General features: G+C 36.4%; 1 protein-coding gene and 1 long non-coding RNA gene across 2 annotated transcripts; both read left to right on the forward strand.

Annotated features, from left to right (window-relative positions):
• Positions 1–5,669: 5,669 nt before the first annotated feature.
• Positions 5,670–8,055, forward strand: LOC110230104. The gene is made up of 5 exons (XM_021032094.1): positions 5,670–6,108; positions 6,364–7,068; positions 7,150–7,277; positions 7,359–7,502; positions 7,606–8,055. Exons 1-5 carry the CDS (start codon positions 5,670–5,672, stop codon positions 8,053–8,055), a joined length of 1,866 nt encoding a protein of 621 aa, XP_020887753.1.
• An 8,730-nt stretch (positions 8,056–16,785) lies between these two features.
• On the forward strand, positions 16,786–18,104 carry LOC9319783. Its single transcript, XR_002333535.1, has 3 exons — positions 16,786–17,710; positions 17,843–17,939; positions 18,036–18,104. It is a non-coding gene; the product is annotated as an uncharacterized LOC9319783 (long non-coding RNA).
• The last annotated feature ends 1,264 nt before the right edge of the window (positions 18,105–19,368 follow it).

Below are 19,368 nucleotides of genomic sequence, written 5' to 3' on the forward strand. Positions count from 1 at the left end.
GGGAGCAAAAGAGCAGCCTGAAGACGTAATAACAAATCGATTACCACCAGAAAAAATTCATGAAAGTTAACACTGTCAAATTATATTATTACTTTCAGTCCTCGTGCCTGCACTCGGAGATGGACCAGCCATGATCTGCAGTTGAGAAAGGCCAAGCCCCTTTAGAAATGTGGCAATACCAGTAAGTCAGACAACAAGAAAAATAATGGCTAGCACACTTTTAGAATTCTTTTTCACAAAACATTTAACATAGCAAACACATTTCCCAATTTAACATAGTAGCAATCAAAACCACAAGCATATATAATAACCAAATTCGGACAATACAATCATCAACTTTGGTTCAAGCGTGTCAAGATCATCATTACAGTAGAAGAAAGACCATCACCGATATTGATGATGGGCATTAAAACCTACAAAAACTATGAAGAAAGACGATTCACTACTCAATATTATAGATCAAAAACAGCATCTCTGCTAGTGATAATTGTAACACCCGTCCCACCATACAGGCCAAGACAACGTGTAATTCATCTGGTCCCGGCAAAACGTTTATTTCTTTAAACATTCAAAACTTGTTCTACGTCTCTAAAAGCTTATTAACCTGAGAGAAAAGATAAAAGGGTGAACACAATGGCGAAATTCTAATCACACTCAACAATCAGTGCATAGCATAGAATCAGACTCCACATTCTCAAACATACGTCTAACAAAATAACATAAATATTCTTACATTAACCAAAGCATGTATATACAAGTTCATCAACAATAACGCTAAACCAAAATCCCATTGGCTTAGCATGGCACGAAACCAATCCCAGGCTCGACCAATCGCCAGGCACAAAACTAAACCATCGAGGAAAGTCGCAGAGAGAGGTAAACGGCGAAGCTTTGTTTCTCGAGTGAAACAATGGCTAGAATGCCACTTTCTCCATAAAACTAATCGTATTTGCCACCCCTATATTTTAATTTTATTTTTCATTTTCTTTTAAATCAAAATATATGGTAAAAGTCCAAAAACCCTTAACCTAAACCACAAATTACGTACACTTGTCATTTCTTTTGCTAATCCATATCTTCTCCACATAATTTTCACGCTTCTTCTTATCCTCTTCTTCTTCTTCTTCTCTTCTTCTCCTCTTCTTCTCCACCATCATCAATGCCCTAGATCTATTTTGCTGGATTTTTTGAATCTTTGATCCCAGATCTCTTCTTCTCCATCATCATAAATGATAGATCTCTTCTTTTTCATGGATCTCTCTTCTCTCTCTTTGTTCTTTTGATCGATCTTTGTCCTTGTCTTCGTTTCCATCATCATAGTTTATGCTCAGATTCGCAAATCAGATATCCAACAACAATCTAGATCTAGATCTCTCCAAAATCGGCTTTGTAATGCATGGGTAAGAAAAAACGGTTCACAAATCAAGAAAAAACGGTTCACAGAAGTGTGACGGCGGATAATCGGCAACGATGACGGTGAACAAAGCAAGAAGAGACGAATTAGTGAGTGTGACGGCGCTAGGGTTTAGAATTACAATTGTTTTGCTTCAGTTTTACCTAACTATTTGTACCAGTTGTACCTAACTATTTGTACCAGTTGTACCTAACTATTTGTACCAGTTGTACCTTGTTGTATCCATTTATATGTCAGTTATACCAATTGTTTCAATTGTACAATTATCTTTCAGTAATACCATTTGTACCAGTTGTCCAATTATCTCTTAGTTATACTATTTGTATCAGTTGTCCTATAATCTATCTGTACCAGTTGTACTATTATCTCTTAGTTGTACCGATCGTCTGTCATTTCATTAAGGGTAATTTGGGATATCACATTTATAGTGGCACTCAGGTCACAAAATGGCAGGCCAGATTCATTTTTTCTATTTAGTGGCAAACTAGCCTCGGTCTCTTCTCGAGTTGCAGTGTTATGTTGTGTTTGATTATTAAACCGACTTAAACCAGCTTAAACCGGAAATCTTTATGTAGCTAACGTCCATAATCGAAACCATGAATTCGTGGTGACGTGATCAATATGGTGACGTGAATTGGTGGTCTGTGGCGTGGGAGAAGTGTTGACGTATTGTTGATTTTAGGAGTTATTAAATTAGATTGGTTTAATCTCCAAACCGAAAGAATTAGATAATTGTAATCAACTATAAAACCGTGATTGGGGATAATTATAAATAATTGTGGTGTTATTAAATTATTAGATTATTATTTGATTTAATTATTAAACTAAGTCTAATTAATTTAATTGGCAAAATACCAAAATCAATTAATTCAAGTTTTGGATATTAGATTAAATCATAGATTATTATTGGAATATAATCTTTGATTGGTTAATCTAAACCATTGCAGATTAAGATTGTCGTTGAGTCGGATTCCTGTTGTTGCTAGTATTAAGCCGAGTAATCCAACCGAATTTGCTAAGGTGAGGACGAGATCGTGTTTTCTTTCGTATATGAACATGTCTAGTTGATTACTTAGTCTAGGGTTAAGCCGAGTATACCTGCGAGTTACATATATATGAGTAACCGTATTTGTGTGTATTAATATTTTATAAGTATATAAATATTATATTATTTAAAGTTTAAAGAAAAAGACTAGTATATTAGAGATGGAAATTAAAAATGAATATTTTAATGCGGGTTGCGTGATTCGTGAAATGCATATTTGTGTGATAAAAAATGAATTGTCTCCGTGAGGGGTTAGTGTGCCATGGAGAGTCATGCCAGGAGAGATCCTTGTAGTTTTATGATGGTCTATGGACGTGGTTTCCGAATAGATCAGGATGGCTGACGAGCCGACGAGTATGAGGTGCACAGAAGAAGTGCAAGAGGCACGAGGGATCCGGTTGCACGGAAGAAGTGCTTAGGCACGAGGAATCCAGTACGTACGGGTAGACGACGTGTGTTATATGTTCGTATCCTGCCTGCTTTTATGGTAGTGGTTATGGGATGTAGTCTCATTTGTTTGATGTGTGTGTGTCTTTGACACGTGATTGCTTGCTTGTCTTATGTTTAGACTTTGTGATTCTAGATATGTTTATATATGGAGAATTCATGAGCCCTAAGGCTTACCTTCGCTGAGTAATCTTAGATTGCTTATCCCTCTCTTTCTCTTGCATGTAATGATGCGGAGTAGTGGCCAGAATTGTCAGTTGGTGTTGGTTTTCGGAATTTGCGTTTTATTATTTTATTTTATTGGATAATCTGGAACATTTATTAATTTTATGGATTGAAGGACGTTTAAGTTGATTTAATGGAAGTATGTTGGTTATTTCCGGTTAAGTATGGATTATTTGAGTTATAAGTTAGATCGTGACATGCCTTGTTATTTAAGTAAAATCCGGATGTCACAATTATCATCTTCACATAAACATACAAAAATATGATGACAATGTAATTGATCCAAAAACACAAAAAAATTCATATCTCCCTTTAGATTTTCATGAGAACCCGAAAGACGACAATTTGAATGTGAGAAATTTATAACCACACATAAAGATGGATATATAATAAATGAATAAAAACTTTCAACTATTACTTGAGCTCTTCAAGCAAGCAAAACAATTTTCTGTAAGTATTACTTCAAAGCAAGCATAGATTTCCGATCCTTGTGTGAATTTAAAAGAATGGAAGGCTGACTATATCAAAAGGTAAGATGGTTTTTATTGGGAAACTGTAAAGATGGTGATGTAGATATATATGCATCACAAAAAATCCTTAGTATGACACATGTCACAATATTATTGATTATGAGTTCTTTTTTATCATCCAAAATTTAAATAAAAATAAATTAAATTACATGTATTAAAATAATATAGATGAGAGACTTTGAGTGTCTCTACCCATTGCACATGCTCTTATTCATCTAAATTATGAGAATCCATAAACTAAAATTACACAAATGATTCCATACAAATACCTTTTAGAATGGAAGGTTGTGGACTAAATACATACATTAAGTGTGAAGCAGCATTGTCTACAAGGATCATGTATCAACAGCCTCAAGTGTTCTGAATCTTACTCCTCTTACGTGAATATCTTGGAGAAATTTCAGAACATTCGCTAATTTCACATAATTGGCGAGAGTCCCACAACAAATCATTGGCGAATGTTATGAAATTTCTTAACCTTTTTGAGAGACTCACATAATTAAAAAATATTATATATTATCTTATTATTATTTTTGTATATGAGAGAAACTATGGTGAGAGACTTGCATTACACATGCTCTTATAATCTCACAATTAGAACATGTGTAGCTCGATTACTTTCATTATCGACCATTTTTCATTATTGATGGGTTTCTCTCATCTTGAGAGATGGCTTGAAGATCATTACTGCGTTTTATGAACGTTGTTTGATTACGGAATTATATATAAAGTTGTTTCATGTTCGTTTGAGTTGTGTGAGTCGAAGTTGTGATTTCTCTGTATTAGCTATGTTCAGGTTTACAAATTGTTTCAAAATTTACTTCACTTCACTTAGCTGTTGAGTTCTCCATCATTGATGGTGTTCCATTTCATAAAGTACTAAGGGGATGGGCATTCGTTCCTAACGGGTCGGTTCGAGTCAAACTGATAATAATTTTGGATCAGTTTTGGTTATGATAAAAATGTTTATGGCGAAGTAAAAAATTGATGAATCTGATTTTATTTGGTGTTTTTGTGGATGTAGGATTCACACTCGATTGTCTTTAAGTATTTTTGTGGAGAAAAACTCTAAAATCAAGAAAAGAAAATAAGGATTCGAAAAGGAAAGTAACCGAGAAACTAAATAAAGCGAAAGAATTTGAATTTGATAAGAATAAAATAATAAAAAGCTTTGGGAAATTGTGAAAGAAAAAGTATGTTGTATTGCTTTGATCGTAAAAAGTAAAAGATTGTCTGTCCCCAAACACATACGTTTGAGGTTGTTTTTATAGAGAAAACATGATTAATGTGGCTATTTACTACTCGTAATCATATTGATCCGCATTAATCACATAAGTTACATTTTGACCGAAACGGCTTGAATTTGAACCTTGTCTTGGGCTTCGCGTGGGCCTTCCGAACTCTTTCTTGTTGACTCCGAACTCCCGTGCTTTGATGCTACCGCGAGCCTTGAACAATATTCCCCTCGCTTCGGTCTTTCTCTATGCGAACTGTATGTTGAATAAGAGCGAACTCCGTACTGGTAAAGATCGAACTCCGAACCGGTCAAGTCCAATGAAGTATTTAGAAATCCAAGAGGATTATTGTGTAATAATGACGTGGACAGATCCAAGTGGATCCTACCGAAAGTGTGTGGGATCCGACCCCAACATTTAGCCCCCCAAGTCTTGCGAGCTGAGTGCTCGGCTTGGAAGACTTAAGTAAACAGTAATTAATGACTCGAGATCTTTAACATTCTGGAATTTCTCCATGTTTTACGCTGTTACGCCGATCTCGGATAATCAGATGATTTGATTTCCCTGACAACCGTCATCATTAATTTCCTAATTTTATATTAATACCACGAGGAAAACTGTGCCACTTCCCAATACTCTCGAGGCGGTTTCCCATCATACTTTAGGGTTCTAAGAGATAAAATTACTTTTCCATCTTATCTTCTTTACTTAGAGAACTTTCATTTTTATCACAGAAGTCATTGTTTCCTCTCGGTAAAAATCCTTTTTGTAAAATGTCGAACCTTTCTCCCGAATTTCGTGAGTATGAAGTTGATGACCTCGAAGCTCTCATGGGTGAAGGATCGGAACCTCAAATCCATACTGGAGACGAGTTTGATCTTCACCCTCAGAGTGAATCGACTGTTGACTCCCTTGATGATCTCCGCAGACTATGTCACATCCCCCCTGAGGTGGAGATGATAGTTCCGGAGCCCTTCGAGTCTCCTGAGTCAGGGCGAGAAGGTTACTGCTGCGCCTATGAAATTTATTTCAAAGGGTGCGGCTTATTCTTTCACCTTCCCGAGATACTTCTCGCTTACCTCAACCATCTGGGAATTGCCTTCTCTCAGATGTCGCCCAACATGCTCCGGTATCTTTTATGTACCTTTACTGTTGCGGCGGAGGCTGGCTATTCGCTGGGACTTTGCGAACTCTTGGAACTTTTCCAGGCTCGTGAATCCCGAACTTCTGGGTATTATGCCCTTTATCCGATCGCGGATCGGAATCTTATTGACGGCCTGCCCTTAAAGAACAACGCCTGGAGGAAGTTTTGGTTCTTCTTCCGCATAAATAATTTTTCTATTCAAAATTCCTCTAAACTCCTTCGAGTCCATTGGTCATCGAATTTGGGTAGAAACTAGGATTTAACTGAATAGATTTCCCATGTTCTTTCAAACTGCGTTTTAACATTTCCTTGTTTTCTCGCAGGTCCCCAAATTCGACCGGTCCCATCCATCGATTTTCTCAACTTCTACAAGGCCGTCTTGGAGAGGCCAGTTAATTGGAATTCCTTTACTTTGGAAAGGATTCACGGTGCCGGATTTTCTGTCAGAATTGGCCTTACTAACCCCGTCGACCCTCCTCCTGCTGGGATTGATCTCTCGAGTCTGAATGCTCGAGATAGGAGAAAGATCAAAGAAGCAAACAAGAAGATCAAAGATCAGATTTCTCTAGTTGGGAGAGACAAGAAAAATGCAACTTCCACCGGAGACGATAAAGTCTACCGGAAAACTCTCCTGGTTGAAGATGGATCTCTTGAAGGTTCAAAGTCAATGGCGGTTGCTGTGAACAATGCTTCTCCCTCCATCCCAGCAGCAGACAACGTGGTTGCTGCCACCGTTGAGGAGGAAGGCCTTGCAAGTGATTCTTCTCTCATGAAGAAGAGGAAGGGCGAAGAACTTGAACCCCTGCCCCAGGGACGTCCCAAGAGCACAAGGAAGGGCAGAGCCGCTCCTTCGAATCTGCCAATTCCTGAACCTACTGAAGCTCAGGATGCAAATCCTGATTCAGGAACTGTTTTGAAGGAACCGCTGGGTTCAGGGATGCTACCCCCTAGACGCCCCCGAGACAATACTTCTAGGGTTCAATCATCTCCGAGCTCAGGACTGGTTGCCAGGGCTTCGTCCCAAGCAGGTAACCTTTAACTATTGTTTGAGATTAATAGATTCTCTTTTCGAAGAAAACTCAATTCTCACACAACTAACTTTATTCCAGACAAAGAGAAGATCGGGAATAGTTTTAGGTGCTTCCACACCCGTGTTGGGAAGAAGCTTCCATCCTTTGATTGGTGGAAGCCTGATATTAAGAAGATGTACATCAGTCACTCATTCCATTCTTCCCAGGTTTGACTACTTGCATCCTTAGACAACTGATTTTGATTCATTCATTTCATTTTTTTTAAAAAATGAATTTTCCTTTATTAGGAAACTCTGGATGTGAATGGCATCGTCAACTTTTACGAAGAGGAACTTGCCAAAGTTTCCAAGAAAGTTGCCGCCGCTGAAGGAGAGATTGAGAAACTGCAATCTTCCAATCGGCTTGTGCAGGAGACAGCTGGACTCGACTCGGTTTGCCGGGAGGAAATCGAGAGACTCGAAAGATTCGGCGAGGAGACAAGGAAGACCATGATTGAGACAGAGCAAAAGCTAGAGACTGCCCTTGCTGGAAGAGATAGAGGACGGAAAAGTCAATTTGGCTGAAGAGAAAGAGACGGTTGGTGCCGAGCTAGCTGAGACTGAAGCTAAGCTAAATACCGCTCCTCAGCCATATTTGAATTTGCAGCAGTTTGCTTCTGAGTTTGCTGATTCCCCTCCGCTGACTGAACCAAATATTGGTTCGTCCTTGGACGAGATGATGTTAACCGGTTCTCCTAGCGCTCATTTTAATGAGTTCGGAACCAACGTTGACAGAATCTCCTCGGGACGAGCCCAGGGGCCCTCTGATCAGGGACTTGTCACCTCCTCGTTTATGGGAGATGAAGTTGAATCGAGGAACGAAACTCCTCAAAACGTTAGCTCGCTTAATCCTGAAGTGGTTCTCGCGACTCAAGACGATGACGTCGGGGGTGCTCTTGTCTCAAGTCAAGCAAGAGAAGAAGGCGGTTCGCCTATGAAAGAATGATGGTGATTGCATTCACCTTATGTGGGGCATTGTCCCTTTAATTTTCAAGACATGAAATTTGCCTTGTTGGCCATGGGGCCATTTTATTACTTTTGAGTTTTTCTTTGCCCAAGGGGGCTTTTATTATTATTTTGAATAAATTTCCCAAGGGGGTTTAATTAAAATTTCTTTAGGAAGAAATATTTAATTTTGGTGGAAACCATCGATTTTACCGGGAGGGTTTGCAAAGTCCTCCTAACCGAAATGGTTTAAGATTATAGGAGAGATAGGCTGATCAGACCTACTTGCCTTTTTTAAAGGAAAAACATTGGAATTTTTCCTCGGTCTCTCGGTTGCGAGGTTAGAGCTCGGCTTACTAGAACACTTTGCAATACTTCGAATGTGTTCGATTTAGAGAAATTTCCAGTGAGAACTGTTCGTTATCTCTAAGAAAAAGGTGTGATACCATTTATTGATTGACTTCGAATTTCGAGCTCGAAATTAAGTTTTGCCTACTAGGTGTTAAGTGATACTTGATTGACCTATATTTCGTAGGTCTTGTTTGTGCATGCACGCAAAAATCGAAAGACAGTAACTGTCAAATTAATGGACTGACGTTCAACTTTCTTTTCAATAAATACTCGAGTGAGTGTCCTTACATATTTTTTTCTATATAAGGAGGGTTGGGTTTTGGAAATTTTCCAATAGACGTTTTTCTTTATAAGGAACTTCACAACTCTTTTTGTTTTAGATTTTCGATGGCTTCTCCCCAAGGCGAACCTTCTGATTCCAACCCACCACGATTCCCTTCGGCTGAAACTCTGTTTCCACCAGGGGATGGATTTACTCCCCAAGGGGTAGCTATTCCTTGTTTCCTTTCTTCCATGTCCAAGGAGGAAAAGATCGAATGTCATGAATTCATGGAACAGGTTTGACCTTGATATAAGTTATTTCAAGGTTTTATCCGATAGATTCGTAACGCATCTTTTCCTCTGCAGATCACTGAAAGGTACGTTTTCCTTTGCTCCGAAAGGCAATGCATTGGAAGGAAACGCCGTGTCCTTGAGGAGAGAATTGCTAGGACTGAGAGGAAAATCTGACGTTTGGAGTCGGATGTTCATAACTGGGAGAGGAGGGGATTTGACTCTATCGCTCGTATTCCCAGCTGTCTTCGAGAGTACATGAGGTTTCTGAAGAAGTACTGGGACATCTACCAAAGGAGCCTCTAGCCCGACGAGCGTGAAAGCGGTTCGTCATCTGACGAAGTCCCTTCTACGAACCCTCCTCCTTCTTAGTTATTATTTACTTTTTTTTTTTTAATTTTGTAATATTCTATTGGGCGAGTTGCCCAACGATATTAATTACATTCCCTCTTTCGCTTTAAATTCGCCGATTATTCAAATCTCATTTAATGCGTTTAATCTAGGGAATATAATTAGCAATTAACTCGATTACATTTTCCACGAAAGTAGTAATTTCAGATTCGGGAAATCGACAATTAATCCTCTTAAATGTAATCGAATAAATTTTCGAGTATAAAGTGGGTGTAGTTTTTCATTGAATTTCAACAACAATTCTACAAAAATGTCTGAAGAGGGAAATTCGTCAGAGAAAACTTCTGACTCATCCAGATTGGTAAGTGACGATCTTCCGGGAGCACCAGACATCAAGCTTACAAAAACGGGAAGAACTGGCAAACCGGAAGGGTCACGAATATTTGAGGAAGGGAACCAACATTCAGGTTCCGATCGTATTAATAGAGAGATTGTCAGCCCAAGATCGTGTCAAAGCCGAGGAGTTTATCAACAAGGTATTTTCCATCCTAGTGATTTAACTTCTTTTTGTTATTGCTAAACGTAGCGTTTTATTTTCTTCAGCTTATCACTCGGCATGACGAGCTCGAGGACGAGAAAAAGGAGATTGGGAAGAAGAAAAGGGAACTAGGGAAGCGTTGCCTTGACATTTCTCGCGAGCTTCATTGCCTCGAAGCCCATCCTTCCGATTGGATCGAACTGGGACTTCAAGAGTACGGAAACATGCCAGGCTGCATTATGAGCATCGTTGACCTCGCTGGTCAAGGAGCAGAGTTATTCCGTAATTCAAGACCCTTCTAAATCTGAGTTTAGCTAGAAATATTTATTTATACATTGTTTGCAATGTATTCTATATTAAGCCCAAAATAAGATTCCATAATTTGAAATAATATTTTTATTTTTATATTATAGTTGGACTCGTCTTTAACGAGCTGCCTACGTACCCAAAATAGGATCAAGCCAAATCGTAGTTCGAAAGTGTTTGCTTTTAGCAATAGAACTTTTTCAAGTTGATTATGTTCCAAGTCCTTTGAACGGGGTTTCCGTCAAGGTCTTGTAAACGGTATACACCGTTTCGGATTTTTTCAGTGATTTGATAAGGGCCTTCCTAGTTAATACCGAGTTTTCCAGCGCCTTCTTCTTTTGTGTTATCGAACACTCGCCTTAAAACAAAGTCTCCTACATTTAAAGGTCTGTTTTTCAACTTTGAGTTATAGTATCGAGCGGTCAACTGTTGATAATTCTGAAGTCGAATAAGGGATTGGTCTCGCCTTTCATCGATTGTATCGAGAACATCTTCTAATAATTTAGAATTCGATTCCTCGTTAAGTGGAGCTTCGCTCCGGCACAATCCTGGAACATTCAGCTCGGCTGGGACTACGGCTTCCATCCCATAAACTAATCAGAATGGAGTTTAACCTGTTGCTCGCCTCGGGGTTGTTCGGCATTTAAAACTTGTCGCTTACGAAAGAGACCTCATCGGGTTAGCTAAGGCGGTAATACATTGGAGACCATACTTGTGGGGACGGCGATTTACAGTTCGCACCGACCATTACAGCCTCAAGTATCTACTAGAACAACGTCTTTCAACTTCTCCACAGATACATTGGGTGAGTAAATTGTTGGGTTTTGATTTTGGCGTTGAGTATCGTTCTGGTACGACAAACAAAGTGGCTGATGCCTTGTCAAGGCGAGAAGAAAACGAGGAAGACTACCAGTCTTCCTTATCAGCTCTTACTGTGTCCAATAAAGGGATCTTAGCCAAATTACGAGAGGAAACGAACCATGACGTAACCCTTGCAGCTCTCCGAGATCAAATTATTCGTGGTGAAATGGCTGACATTTGGAAAGCACACAATGGCCTGATATTTCATAAGGACCGAGCTTACATATCAACAGAGTCCCCTTTGATACAAGAAGTGGTGTCAAGTTTCCACAATTTCGGCCATGAAGGGGTACAAAAGACGATGGACCGCGTACGACGAGATTTTTATTGGAAAGGCTGAAAAAAACGATTAAGGAGTTCGTAAGCAATTGCCAGGTTTGTCAACAAAACAAGTGGGAAACCTTGCAACCTGCAGGATTGCTCCAACAGCTCCCTGTTCCAACACAGATTTGGTCTGATATATCCATGGATTTCGTCGAGGCGTTGCCTCAGGTTTCTGGTAAAACGGTGGTTTTGGTGGTCGTGGACCGCTTTTCTAAATATGCACACTTCATCGCCTTGAGTCACCCATACACGGCACGTTCTGTAGCACAAGCGTTTTTCAAAGACATTGTCCGTTTACATGGGATTCCGAAGACCATTGTCACCGATAGAGATAAAGTGTTCCGTAGTATTTTTTGGCGAGAGTTATTTGGTTTGATGGGAACGAATCTGTGTTTTACAACAGCATATAGACCTCAGTCGGATGGACAAACAGAAGTTGTGAACAGAACGTTGGAGATGTACTTGCGATGTCTCACAGGTGATGCTCCTAGAAAATGGCTTGATTGGCTTCCTTGGGTGGAGTATTGCTACAATACTTCATTCCACACAAGTCTTAAGACAATGCCATTTCGAATGGTATATGGCAGGGAACCTCCTCGCCTCTTGGATTACGTCTCTGGCAGCTCAAAAGTAGAGGCGGTAGACATACAAATGGAGGAACGTGACGAGTTTATCGCCATAGCTCGAGAACGTCTGCTGGAAGCCCAACTGAGGATGAAATCAGCCAGGGCCGTCCCTGAACACAGCAGGGTGAAACAATTGTTTTGGGCACCCAAAATTCTACACATTTTTTCTTTATAAAATAGGCCCCCAAATTTATTTTATTTTTATAAAAAGGCCCCCAATTTTAGAAACTACTATAAAATCCTTAAACTTTTTTTAGGCCCCCAAAATTTCAGGACCGGCCCTGAAATCAGCCTATGATAACAATCATCGTCAATTGGAGTTCAATACAGGTGATTGGGTTTGGGTCAAGCTTCAGCCGTATCGCCAACTCACAGTGACGCAAAGGGCCTATACAAAACTCTCTCCTAAATTCTACGGTCCATTTGAAGTGACTGCTCGCATAGGCTCTGTTTCGTACAGGCTCCAGCTACCAGAAGGTTCAAAGATACATGATGTGTTTCATGTGTCACGTCTTAAGGGTCACAAAGGGCCACTACCAACTAGCAGTCCCACATTGCCACCAGTTTTACAAGGTCGCTCTGTACCAGCAAGGCCAATTAAACTACTACGAGCATGAACACGGGGAGGACTGCGACAGATACTAACAAAGTGGACTGATGATGCAGAAGATGACTCTACATGGGAAGATGCCGAGAAACTTCTTGAGGCATATCCAGAATTAGAGCTTGAGGACAAGCTCCTAGTCGAGGAGGGGAGTAATGATACGAGATATGGTATCACGTATCAAAGAAGAAAGAAGAAGTCTTCAAAAGCTTCTTAAGTAAAAGTCATATGTTTCCTTTTCTTATGTGAACTTAGTTTTGGTATTTTTACTTTTCTTTGGTGAGTTTAGTCGGTTGTAAAGAGATCTATAAATAGGTCTCTAAACATCAATAATATTCAACTTCCAACATTAACCTAATTCTCTAAGAAAGAGGCTTGGGTTAAAGGGAGCTTAGCTTAAATCTTCTCTGTTCTTGAGTTCTAATCACGGCTTATTATACAAGATCAGTAGCTAGGGCTGAGGCTCATATCAATATGGTTTCCTCCGTATCTTTATAAATTTTTCTCGAAGATGTGATGAGAGCAATTCATTTGAAGTCCTTTGATTACTGGGTGTTGAATCTTCTACATTCATTTTGTTTTGTTTTTCTTAATTTTTTTAAATAAAGATTTATATCAGATATAGTTGTCCAAAACTATTTAACTTTTATTGATTTCGTTGTTAGAACCAATGGATTACGATGTTGATATGGTTAGCCAAACGATGCAGAATTCGATTTGATCCATTAACTTTTGTTCCTGTTTCATCTATATTATTTTTCTTAAAAGAAATGTTTTTAATTACTCTGCAGAGCTGTGTGATGAAAGTAGACACGAACCTACTAGCTTGGTTGGGAAAAGGTAACAGAAGTGATGCATTGTGTGAACGGTACGACTTCTTTTGTCTTGTTTTTTGTTGATATAATAATTTTTATTAGTTAGTATAACATCTGTCAATTTTAATTAATTAGCCATTTAGAACTCTGGTCAATGCTGAATATATTTGTGAATTCATTCTATTTTTTGTGTGTTTCTTTGTCATAGGAGGAGAACAAATATTTATCCTGAAAACTCAATGTCCAGACTCAAAGGCTAAAGCTCCTATAACAGCACATAATATATATGCCTAACGACAACATTTCGTTCGAGAAGCAGTTGGATGTGGTGGTGGAGAGCCGTTAAAAAGAAGGACAAACTAGCTTCTATGATGGAGAGATCCCATTTCTTTCTTCCCTTCATTTTGTGGATGGAACATTTCACTCCTTGAGAGGCGTTTTTATCAATCCATCCACAGATAACGAATTTGTTTTTTACCTTGCATGAGTTTTGTAGTTGATGGGTTAAAGGCATATATATTCATAGATCAAAGTTGAGTTTTAGAATGATCTCAATATTTTTGATCACTCCTTGTATATTTAGTACCACAAACAAGAAAAGATGAAAATGATTGATGACCGTTAATGGAGGCTTACGATTTTTTGATCCCATAGTTCTAAGGTCTTACTTATTATAGTGATTTGTAATGGTATCTCAATTCGTAATATAATATTTTTCGTTTTCATTAGAGAGATTAATATTAAGACACTTATATAGGAAGCACAAATGCAAGCTTATACAGTCTTTACTCAGTCCGCCAAATACATACCAAATATATAAAGATTTTTTTTTAAAAAATATATTATTTTTCTTTATTTGTATTGCTAAAAGCAAAGTTTATAAAGATTTTTTTCATTTCGTCAAACCAGAATTAGATTGAGCTAATCAAATCAGTACAAAGTTGTTGTTTTAGCCACATCGGCTGATCTACAGAAGCAGAATAAAAACAAGAAATATTACAACCAAACTTAGCTAGATTATGTGCAATATTATTGCATATTCGCTTAATATAGCAAAATCACGTAGATGAAAACTTGGAGTTCCTTAAATGATTATCCAAAAGTATATTCGATATTTCGCAGCGCTTCATTGATCCGTTAATGATGTCGATTAGAACCGTACAGTCTCCTTCAAAAATAACATATTTGAATCCCCGAACCCAAACTTTTTGCATAGCCAGTATATAATGCATGCTTTTGTCTTAGCTCCTAGTAGGGAAGAAGCAGTAGCGGACCCACAAAATATTATATATATATATATATATATATATAATATTTATTAAATAAAATAAATATATAAATATTTCAAAAATATATTATGAGTGTAATTGATAAAGTTTTAAAAAAAGTAGAAAATAGATGAAAGAAAAGTAAAATTTATAGAAGCTTTATTATTTTTTCTATATTTTTTTTTTACTTTTTTAATTTTTTTCAGCAAAAGTTAGCTAAAAAATATTTTCACCTCGTGTTTCTAAACATTGCTTCCTCTAGGTTAAACAATATATAATTGCATCCTATATCGAGTTTTGCCAAAGCTGTTGTATTTTCAATATTATTTAAAAAGTTTAAAGAAAATTTTGGATACAAATTTTAATACGGTTAAAACGATAGGTTATTTAAAACAATTGACAACAATAACCTAAATTATAAAAAGGTAAAACTAAATATATTTATGAATGAGGTGAAGAAATAATTCTTCATGGAGTATTTAATATAGATAGTTGTTAATTGATTATTTTTATATATAATCGGAATTTTTTGTGTCATTAATCTCAACAGAAGTTATGTCGAAATTAATCTTAGATATAAATGAATATGAGCATTTCTCTCTCTAAGCATTAAGTTAATTGCCATTAAAAAACAAGAAACCAAAGGACAAAAAATTTTAACCGGTGCAAACAAAAAGTTTTAGGGGGTATTCAATAATTTTGTTAAGGATCACTAAAGAATTTCATGATTTTATCCGGTGCAACTGACCCCCCCTATTTACTATGTGGGTCCGCCCCTGGGAAGAAGCATGTTCCAACTTAGTCAAACCCCATGAAAGGGTATGATCACGTATAATCCAATCCATCCAGTTGTGGCCTGAGATGTTTTTGTATTAAACATAGTAATAAGCTGTGTAGAGGTTGTCAAAGCCAGAGACTTCATTAAAAAGAATCGGTTCAATACATTCTTATGTACAAAACTGTCTACAGGAAGTGTTTGATTTTCGGGATAGTCGACAACTGCCAGACTTGAAGCAACATACATTTCCCTAAAATGATCATTTGGAGAAATATAATGAGAGATCATGGTTCGAAGCGTGATATGATCCATTGGTTGAGATCAAAGTGTTGAGAGGAAGTTCCTTGCCTTCGTACCGAGTCAGTGATGGATTGAGGCAGGTGCGAGTTCAAAAAGTTATGTCCGAGTTTATAAAGACTTTTACAAAACATGTATAAAAGGATACTAAGATACATCTAGTCGACTTCATGAAATCCAATAGATAGCTTACCATGAAAATCAATATCAACATTGAACCAACATAATCACATTAACCTATTTTTAATGTGACAATGATAGGGTGAAAATTAATCTAGTATGTATTGATGTTAGATGTGCTAGAATCTTGTGACGAATACTAAACCTAATATTAAAAAAATCCAACTATAGTAGAATGTTAGATCATGTAATTTTTAAAAGATATATATTTTTGATAACTAATATAAAATATATATTAAACTATATTTTATTTTGCATATAAAATATAAGATAGCTTCTAGATAGATTTTTCACTTATCTTATTATTTTATTTTTTGTTATCTTAAATTTTTGTTATTGTTTGAGGGTGAGAGATCTTATCATTTTTATAGTACTTGTGATTATATAAATTTTATCATTATGTCTTCCGTTTGAGTGTAATCAATCAAAAGATAGTAAATATAAAGTGGTAAATTTCGATAAAGAAGAAAGCGCCAATCAATGACGGGATAAAAAGATACTTATAAATCCTAAACCAAAATGATACATACGTGTATATATATATATATATATATATATATAGTTATATATATAGATATATTAATATTTTAATTCATAATTTTTTCATATTTGCATATATTTAATAGTAAAAAGTTGTGTCTTACGATATAGATATATTTGTATAGTAATGTATTCACACAGTTTAATATTCAGGCCATTATTACATTTTCACTGTTTTTCACAACTACATAATTTATTACTCTAATTCACAATTAAATCTTTTTTTGACGATAGAATTCATACTTTTTCAAATAGTTTGTTGTAAGAAAATATTTTGAAAATAAAATCATTTAGAAAATTGATAAAATTACATATTATTTATCTATTTTATAGAGAGAGTTTAGGATAAGATATATTGAGTAAATGAAAATGGTAAGAAATTTTGTTGTCCAAAGATGTTGTGACACCTAACATGGATGACACACTAAAAAAAAAAGGTAATTAGGGTTTTGGACACCTTTTCTTCAGTGTACATATATATATATATATAGCAAAACATATCAGGTTCTATAGTCATCCTGGAAAGACACGAACGTAGCCGCCTAAACTTCTCTGACTCATTGTTGAAGATCGATGAAGCAGATCCGAAGGCGAGAATGGTGGTAATGAAGATCTCATTTTACTAGCACATGTACGAGAAGAAGGAATCAATTCAGGCAAGACACTGTTAAAATTTTCGATCAAATATCTTATATACTTGTCTCAAACCATTTAACTTTTATTGATTTATTTGTCAGATCTAGACCAAGCAAGCAAACAAAAGCTAAAAGAATTTCCAATGGTTCAAACTGTCAATATGTTTAGCGAAATTCACAGTACAAATTCGATTTGGTTGATTATTAATCCTTTTTTTTTGTTTTATATTGTTAGCTGAATCACGAGTTTCTTTTGACACTAACCCGTTGAAGCCACTTGGAGATCTGCTTGAACGTGAGGGCCTTTTGACACAAAGGTAATTTCTTGCTATACTTTTTTTATTTTCTTACTGTTGAATTCGGGAAGGGACAAACATGTACACAGATCGTTGTTAATTTGTTGCATGGGATTAGAATACAACAAGAGTTTAAGTAAGGTGAAAAGTATTAGGCGTTAGAAAGAAAGCGTTGTCATGCTATTTCAATCAAAAACAAGGTAACTGTTTGGTTTTTTGCTATACATTGGTTCATATAGATTTGTCTCGAATATGTGATGAGAGCAATTCATTTGAAGTCCTTTGATTACAGGGTGTTGAATCTTCTATACTATACAAGTTGAGAGGAGAAGAGGTAGTACATTCACGTGCCTTGTTATCCTCTTAATATTTAAGTTATAATCAATCCAGTTCTAGAATCTGATACTTATAGATTGAAATTGTATTTGATGTACTTGTCCTAAACCATTAACCTTTATTGATTCAGTTGTTAGACCAAGCAAGCAAACAAAAACTATACGAATTCTCCAATGGATTACATTGTTGACAAGATAAGGGTAACGATACAGATTTCAATATAATCGGTTAGATTTTTATTCTTGTTTTATATGTTTTCTTAATTCTCGAAAAGATGTTGTTAATTACTCTGTAGATCTGTGATGTTGTTAATTACTCTGTAGATCTGGGATCAAAGTGGACATAAACTACGAGCTATGTCGGGAAAAAGTGACAGAAGTTATACATTGTGCCAACGGTATGTCTTATTTTGTTTCATGTGTTTATAAGCCGATAGGGTTTATCAAAAAAAAAAAAAAAAAAAAAAACGGTATGTCTTATTTTGTTTTGTTTTTCTTGTTGACTTGGGACTTTTAATTAGAAGTTGGATAGATAAGAGACTTTTCTGTATTGTTTTGTTTTTCTTTTTATATGAGACTTTTTATTGCAAATTCAAAAGCGGATAATTTGGCACGAAATGTTCGTACCCAACCGCATCTAATTACCTATGAAAACAATATCCTCCAGAATTGGCTTGTATAAGCTAATCTAATAAAGTTGTTGACAACTAAAAAAGAGAGCCTTTTTATTGATTATATAAAAATTCATGTCTTTTAAATGTTAAATTCATTAGTGATTCACATAGGAGAACAATCTCAACGTAACTGTTTTAATCAATACATAAAAATAACTAAATCTAAAACTAATTACAAATGTAAGCCTTAACGGCATTTTTATACAAAATTCCAAAACCCTAAAAATATCCTAAAACTCATGTTTTATACAAAATCAAAAACCCTAAAAATATCCTAAAACTCATGTTTTTATACAAAATAAAATAAAAACCCAAAAAATATCATAAAACTCATGTTTTATAAAAATTCCAAAAACCCTAAGTATATCATAAAACTCAGGTTTCATGTGTCGTATACGTCATTATGGTGACGCATGAGTAAGCATCAGTAAAGAGATTTTAGTCATTCACGAATCTGAAGATGGTCCATTGGTTGACGTTTAGTGTTTCAAGGAGCCACATGGAATTCTATGTCACTATGAACTATATAGCACACCCAACTCTAGGAGTAAAGGACTTCTCCTATCATCTCGTCTATGGGATGAGACGTAAAATTACGATGTTTGAATCGAAGGAGAGGAATCTCAGAAAGTGAGCTTCCAAACTCTTGAGAATGACATATTAACCCCTTATTATTTCTAGGTACATGTACCTACGTCGAAGCTGATGATGATGAAAACTAAGAGGAGTAGTTCTTTGTTATAGTGACCAATGCATAAGTCGAATTATTTGTGTTATCTTGTTCTGAAACCTTTCGATGGCATATGCGGTAATTTGTGATGTTTCCCGGTGAGGAAGATTCTTGGGAACCAAGAATATATAGTGAGTAAAGTGTCAAGTTACATGAACATCCTCGTTGATCATATGGGGGATATCGAATCAAGAAACAAGAAAAAAATGTATTATTCCTTGACCACTAGTGATCAAGAAATACTACAATTGTT

The sequence above is a fragment of the Arabidopsis lyrata genome, assembly GCF_000004255.2.
Source record: "Arabidopsis lyrata subsp. lyrata unplaced genomic scaffold ARALYscaffold_3, whole genome shotgun sequence".
Classification (NCBI taxonomy): Eukaryota; Viridiplantae; Streptophyta; class Magnoliopsida; order Brassicales; family Brassicaceae; genus Arabidopsis; species Arabidopsis lyrata.

Coding starts and splice junctions, on each gene's coding strand:
- LOC110230104 (XM_021032094.1), top strand. CDS start 5,670: ATGTCGAACCTTTCTCCCGAATTTCGTGAGTATGAAGTTGATGACCTC. Junction 6,109..6,363: donor CTTGGAACTTTTCCAGGCTC/GTGAATCCCGAA, acceptor GTTTTCTCGCAG/GTCCCCAAATTCGACCGGTC. Junction 7,278..7,358: donor ACTCATTCCATTCTTCCCAG/GTTTGACTACTT, acceptor TTCCTTTATTAG/GAAACTCTGGATGTGAATGG.